Source organism: Haemaphysalis longicornis, unplaced genomic scaffold, assembly GCF_048455015.1.
Source record: "Haemaphysalis longicornis isolate Haplotype H1 unplaced genomic scaffold, Haemaphysalis longicornis Haplotype H1 scaffold_8, whole genome shotgun sequence".
In the NCBI taxonomy this organism is placed as follows: Eukaryota; Metazoa; Arthropoda; class Arachnida; order Ixodida; family Ixodidae; genus Haemaphysalis; species Haemaphysalis longicornis.
The window spans coordinates 105,415,923-105,423,100 of NW_027526445.1; the positions used below are offsets into that span (position 1 = coordinate 105,415,923).

The 7,178-nt window shown below is 42.4% G+C and overlaps 1 protein-coding gene across 1 annotated transcript; it reads left to right on the forward strand.

Annotated features, from left to right (window-relative positions):
- Window positions 1-1,576: 1,576 nt before the first annotated feature.
- On the forward strand, window positions 1,577-6,473 carry LOC144150097 (sulfotransferase 1C2-like). The gene is made up of 2 exons (XM_077681909.1): window positions 1,577-1,725; window positions 5,195-6,473. Exon 2 carries the CDS (start codon window positions 5,268-5,270, stop codon window positions 6,240-6,242), a length of 975 nt encoding a protein of 324 aa, XP_077538035.1. The 5' UTR covers window positions 1,577-1,725; window positions 5,195-5,267; the 3' UTR covers window positions 6,243-6,473.
- The last annotated feature ends 705 nt before the right edge of the window (window positions 6,474-7,178 follow it).

Below are 7,178 nucleotides of genomic sequence, written 5' to 3' on the forward strand. Positions count from 1 at the left end.
AGTAAAATAACTCCTGAAATTTAAGAAAGAAAATAATGCAATTATTAGTAATTATCGAACAATTTCGATTCTCCCATTCCTAAGCAAAGTGTGGGAAAAGCTAATCGAACAGCTGCTTTCGAACTACCTCCAGAAACTTCATCTCTTGACACCAAGACAATTCGGGTTCCGCCGTGGTTTGCCCACTAATCTTCTCTAATAGTATTAACAGGTAAATTAAAAACCGAAAGGCCTTTGTCTGTATTAAACACGATATACTTTTTTGTAAACTGACATCATTAGGCATAAATGGTCCCGCACTAGAACTACTCCGCAATAACCCACATAGTCGTACGCAAACAGTAAACATATCAGGGGTTCTCTCTGACATAAAAACTGTAAACAAAGGTGCCACATAGCACCATTACAGCAAATTCAAAACCGGGTACTGCGTATAATCACATGTAGTCATTTTGGAGCTCCCGTTGCCACCCTTTTTCATGATCTTAAACTTCTTCCGATTACTGACACCATAGCATTTAACGTTGCCACAATTGCCTTTAGCCTTTTCAATGAACCCGACCTTCTCTATATTATTGGAAGAACTAAACTAGAAAACACTAACCAAACTTGTTTTCCATTGCAAAATAATTTTTTACTTGCAAAGGTATGCATGAACTAGGGTAAACCGACATTCACTCTTACTTCAATCAAAATATAGAACCAGCCACCTTATACAATTAAAACACAAGCACGTCCATTAACGTTTACACGTTCCCTTCGATCACTTTTGACAAGCCATTACATAGACTTTTGACGTACACTTCCACATTTCGTCTAGTGTAGCCTTTTTTTATATTTTACATACCTACTCATTGCATTTATAGAACTGCTATGTACGTATATGGATCGAATGCACTCAATATTGTAAAATTTAATGGATGCTTTATTTTGTTTAAATGTTGCTGTGTTAGTTGTTTCAATGATGTAGGTTTTATTTGTTCAATAGGTTCCTTATTTATTTCTAAAATATGCAATCTTAATCATACACTATTTACGCTTAGTCTCGTTATTTTCTTGTATAAGATAGGTAATAAAAATTACGTATCATTTCTTTTAGCAGCTGCAATTGAGCCATATCTGTGTATGCTATCAGTAACCAGGGGTCCCACTACAGTTTATTACTCTGGGGTCCCTTTCTGTATTGACTATGTTCCAGTGACGTATGATTCTGTAACAACAATAAAGTTCTATTCGAACCCTGGGGATTGGAGCAAATGCCTCAGCACAGCACTGTAAACAAAAAAAAACATTACAACCCCAACCGCCTACTCCAACATTCTGGGCATCTGCGGGCTCGATTAGGCCGCCGCACGGTGACGTTTTTCTTTATCTATTCGAAACAACGAAACACGAGGTTGTACGGTGCCGCTTGATGAGGACTGCTATCCATTCTAGCCGCTGCTTTGTCCTGCCGGTCCGGAGACATGCAGCTGGAGCGTGTGGTCTGCGCGTTCAGTACTTGAAATCAACAACTGAATCGAAAGAAAGGAGACTAATGTAGTCAGCAGTTCCACTTTGAAAACCTGGTTTAGATAACACCTGGTGGCATTCGCTTTGAATACAGGTACCGCATCGAATTAGTTTTCGCAAGGCAGTGCCTTCTTGAGACACCACGAGAGGACTTGGCGAAGAGGGTTGCCGCGAGGACAAGCCAAGTGATACAAGTTTCAGCATTTTTCGTTGGTACGGCTTTCTTCACGGTTAAAACTTCGTCCATCTAAAAGTGTTCTTTTTGCATGTAAAGTTTGGTTATTTTGGGGGAGATGAGTTTCGGTAATTTTTGTTTAAACCTGCTTCAGCCGCCTAATTATTCTATGGGACATTTAGTGAAAAAGCCTAGGAAAAAAAACACGCAGGAGGAGTTCGCAAGATTAGCAATATTTTAGACACTGGACATGGGAATGGCATTATTTACCAAATTTGCTCTCAAACAGAGCATTGCAAGAAACCGAGTAATACCTGTTAGATATTATATTTGGACGATATTTTCAGCGAAGCAAGCAGCCATGCGGCAAGTTGTTTTGACTCCATCTCGCTTATAGCAAAAAATATATCTTGATAAATCGCCTTCTACTTCCTTGTTATAGAGTACTGAAATTTCGAGTGCGTGGGCCTAGATTTCTTCACTGGGTGTTAATATTTCACCTACGCCGCTTTTCAGCCCGTGATGGCTGGCATTTAAAAATTAACGCTTCCTGAATGATTGAGGAATTGATGGACAGATTGATGCGTTGATGTATTTGATGTCTCATTTATGCATTGGTGTATTGATTGTTGTTTTCATTGATTGTAGGTTTTAACGTGTCGCAGTTATACGTTGGCTGTGAAGCGCGCCGTAGTGAACGTCTCGAGATTAATTTGGTCGCCTTGGTATCTTCAATGTGCGCCAAAATTTCGGCACACGGCCGTTATTGCATTTAGCCTCCATCTGAAAAGCTGCCACCGTTGCCGGGAATTAATCCGCGTCCTTGGGCACAGCAGCACAACTCCTTAGCCGCTGAGTCTCCATGGGGGGTCAAAGTACCTTGCTCAGCCTTTTGCAGCTTTGTTAGGTTTTTAGAAATGAATCCGAAAATTGCTTTGTAGTATTTCTTCAGTAACATCTGTAGGAAAAAAAAGTAGGTCAATCGCGGTATGATAATTAGGTCCTCACTGATAGTTTCGTAAAAACACTAACCTATCCCACCTCAAAATTAGGGTTTTCTAGGGTTGACTAGGAATAACCCCGCAAAGCAGTTTTCTGGCACCTGAATTGGTTGCCGATAGCAGCTGAAACCAGCTCGATATCTGAACGGCGTGCGATATATGACGAATACTCGAAAAAATATTTTCGCCCCTGTCATTCTTCAAGGGGTGTGATTTTTAAATATCTAGCAATGCTGACGACGTGCACCATGATTGGAACGTTCTCCCAACAGTTCAAGCGTGTAGGACCACAGGTTCGGCCCGGTGTTGACATTATCTTGTAGAGGTGTATTTGTAACATAACTCAGCTTCGGTCATCTATACCTACCTTGCGAAGTGCCCAACTTACTGACTGGCTAACCGAGTGACTCACTCACTCACCCGCTCACTGAGTGTCTCATCAACTCATTTTCCAAAATGGAACCCTTAACGAAGAAAGAGAAGGAAATTTTTCTTTGCACATCCTTGATTATCTCGCTAGGCCGGTCACATATCCAAGTGCTTTTCGGTGATATGTATTGCCTTTACCCATATCTACAAAATAATTTTAGGGCGTCGCTCCAACCAACATGATTTGAGAGATTCCGCATTTCTTTTTAAAATGGGTGGTCTTAGAGATTCTAAAATAAATGATTTGAATTGAATTTGCTAATTCATGTTACTCATACAAATGCACGAAACGATTATTAAGGTTTTTATGCCGGCGAAGCAGCTGGAAGGGAGAAATTGATTTTTTTTATATTTGCACCTAGGAAGGGCCGGAAAGGCTTTACATTCCATGTGAACTCTAAGCCAAACTGCTACTTGTAGAAACTTCAAATTTGGGATGGACATTCGTGTTAGTCTAGGAGGTCAATGTTCGTGAAGTTTCAGAAATTACTTCATTGAGTGACGGAGAAGCCCTAAAACATTATACCACAATTTTTGTTTTTATCGCAAACCTGTTGATAAATTCAATTATTTTTGTATATACGTAGCCAGTACAAATGTGCAAAATCTCTTTTAGAAGAACAGCCATCTAATTGTGAGGTTCGCCATTTTTGTTAAATTAACTGTGTTTATGACTTTTTTTTTTCAAAAACTATAAAGGCCTTTGATATACTCATTCTGTTTTTGCCTACACAAGCTGCCCATAGAGTTCCCTCAAACAAATTTGAGGATTTCACGCTATGAAGCCTATAAACAGGCAAGTGAGGTTCTTTAATTCACACCCCTTTCTAAGTGAGATTCTGTTCAATTTTCCCGCGCAGCAAAGTGGTCGCTATATGTTGGGAATTTCTGCAAACGCACGCCTCTCATAGGAGACAATGATATTTATTATATTATAAAACTGTGACAGGCGGGTATTTTTTACGCGTACCACATTACGTCCCATGATTAAGTAGTTCACCCTTTTGTGTAATTAGCATCGTGGCCCACCGGGGAAACGCCAGGTACTGCAGCTAGTAAGATTATAAAGTCACCCGGCTGATATCAAGGTAGATTTTTTTCATGGAAAGAAGAAGGAAGTCCCACCCATCAAAAGATTGGAAAGATTCGGACATATGAAATTCGGAGTCGGTACTCCTAAGCTGTTTCGTTGGGCCTTACACCCGTGCGCTGTAAATTGTTTGGCCAAATCTTTCTGAGAAAACCTGGGAGTTCAGCTCTCCACAGTGAAAGGTTTAATTGCATAAGACGTATTCATATTTTCTAAATTAAAAAACCGTTCAGCAGGCTATAACATATGAGTAGATTATGTGGCTGCCAAGAAGGGCAACCAATAAAGTATACCGCAAGAAACAAATTGATAAATCAAAAAAGAATTCTGGTAATTTCTGATCGAAACTAAAAAGTCATGAACTATAATGGTAACGTACCTCTCCTTCACGAGCAATACGAGGGCCAACGGTTGGGATAGCTTTGCAGTGAACTATCGAGCCAGCTGCTATCTTGCGAGCCTAGGCCGAAGCAGTAAATTGGCCAATAAATCAGCGACCTACCACCAGAACCAGAACAAGGCAAATGGGCGCTCCAATCACCTACCACCGTTAGCTTAGCCCTAGCTCCTCCGTATACCACCCGTTACAGGAGACGAGCGAATATACCCATTCCCCTTTCTTCACTGCAGTTCCCTATAGCATACAGAATTTTCAATGCATCAGAGCCATCAGAAGAGGTACTTCTTGCAAATAGTGCAAGGTGCGTAATATTGCTACTCAGCACTGCACGTCGTCTCTTCGAGTCAAACATAAGATTGGAATTCCTTTCGTACATCGAAGAATAAAGTAAGCAGCCCAATAACATGCAAGTAAAAACATTCTCTAACCGCGTAAAGAAATCTCAACTGCAGCTTGTGCATGCAGTTCACTGACATACTTTTTGAGTGTTTTATATTTCTTCGATGGTATTATCTGCTTATTTCCTTCCCGGTTCTTTAAAATCCCGCAGTAAATATATGTCCTTCTCAATTTCGCTTTCCTTCTAGTGAACGCTACCGGAATCTACCGGCTCAAACCGGCTACGAAAAAATAAGTACCAGGCCGCTTCAAATCCAGAAAATGGCTGACGACATCTTCACTGATATCCACGGGCTGCACGTGGGAAAGCATTTTCCCGAAGAAGCTATCCGGTCCGTCCTTGACTACGTGCCGCAACCCGGAGACCTGTTCATCGTTACCTACCCAAAGTGTGGAACGACATGGATGCAGCAAATTGTATACCACATCCTAATGAACGGAAACTTACCCGATGACGAGCTAGACGTCGTTTTGCGCTTGCCCTTCTTGGAGGTTCAGGGAGCCGACGCCGGGAGGTACGGTCCCAAGCCTGGAGCCTACAAGACGCACCTTCCCTTTGACAAGCACCCATACTCGCCTGAGGCCAAGTACATCTACGTAGCTAGAAATCCGTACGACTGCTGTGTGTCATTCTTCTACCACACCAAGAACTTCCCAGTGTATCACTACGAAGACGGCACGTTCGACGACTTTTTCGACAAATTCATTGCAGGGAAGGTCGACTTCGGCGACTACTTGGACCACCTATTGTCGTGGTACGCACACCGCAATGACGCCAACGTGCTGTTTGTTACCTTCGAAGACTTGAAACGCGACCCGGGGGCGTGGGTGCTCCGTGTAGCCGAGTTTATGGGCGAAGACTACGTTTCACGTCTGCGCGAAGACAAAGGTCTCTTGGAAAAAATTGTCAGCGCTGTCTCGTTTACTCGCATGAAGGGTTCCCTGAACGCAAAGTTCAGAAAAGAGGACCACGAAGGAAAGGATGAGGCGGATGTCTCACCGATGACTAACTCTCAATATACAATCGATGCCCTTCACCCGGCTGTGCTGAAGGGCTTAAAGGCATTCGAAGCTTTCTTTGCTAAACCGATGACGGGGGACTTCGCTCGCAAGGGGGAGGTAGGTGACTGGAAAAGACATTTCGACGAGAAGCACGTTGAGAAGATGAAGCAGTACATTGCTTCGAGGATGGCCGGGCCGATTGTCACGAGCCTTTGGAGCGAGATCCCAGTCTAGCGAATGCCAGAGAGAGGGCAAAATAAAATCTATTGTGTAGGTGAAAGATCCGACATTATTAGCACAAATTACACAATTTAAAACTTCGTTGAATAAATGTGTAAGAGGCAAGTGTTTCTATAACCTGTGTCCCTTACCCCATAGGTTTCTTCCTATTAGTAATTGTGGTTAGAGAGTCGGTAATAAATGCTTGTTCTGCTGCGTGATTTTAGCACACTAATAAACTGATTAGAGAAGAATTTTGCCTAATTTCTAATTACTGAACTTGTATTCGTGCCGCATAGCTCATGGCTTTTTACAAAAGATAGAAAAATGCTGCTGCGGAAGCAGATGGCGAAAGATAATACGTCAACATCATAAAAACATGTACACCGATGATCAAAAGTTTATGGACCACGAAAGCAGCATTTTTTTGGTTATTTCTCTGCCGTGCGGCATCCAGGGGGTCTATGTGCCGTATTTTTCCTTAGTTCAGTAGCTATAGGACATCTCACAGGCGCACGGCAGTTTGTGGCGCTACTACCGGAAGGGAAATAAAAGAAAATTATCATTATCCTGGTCCATAAACTTTGATCGTGGCTGTACATCTTTTAAGAGTACCGCGTGTTCTGTTCACAATAGTATTGGTACGTTCTTATAGATGGAGGCTGATGAAAGGCAGTGGGAACGCTTATTGGGCGGAGGGGATTACTGAAGAGCCATGTAGAGGGGGTGTTTGGAAAGCTGCTCCCAGAAATGGCGAAACACACGCACGCAAGACGCCTGTGCGTTAGGGCCGTCTTCAGTTGCATATAGAACGTGCAGCATGACGTGGGAATTCCCAACGTCAGGTGCACGCCCAAGAAGGTGACTGTCTAGGGATCAACGTGACAATATTCTATCACAGGCTCGCCGACATAAAAATACCCAAAACCTGGACGTTGCCACAACAGTAGT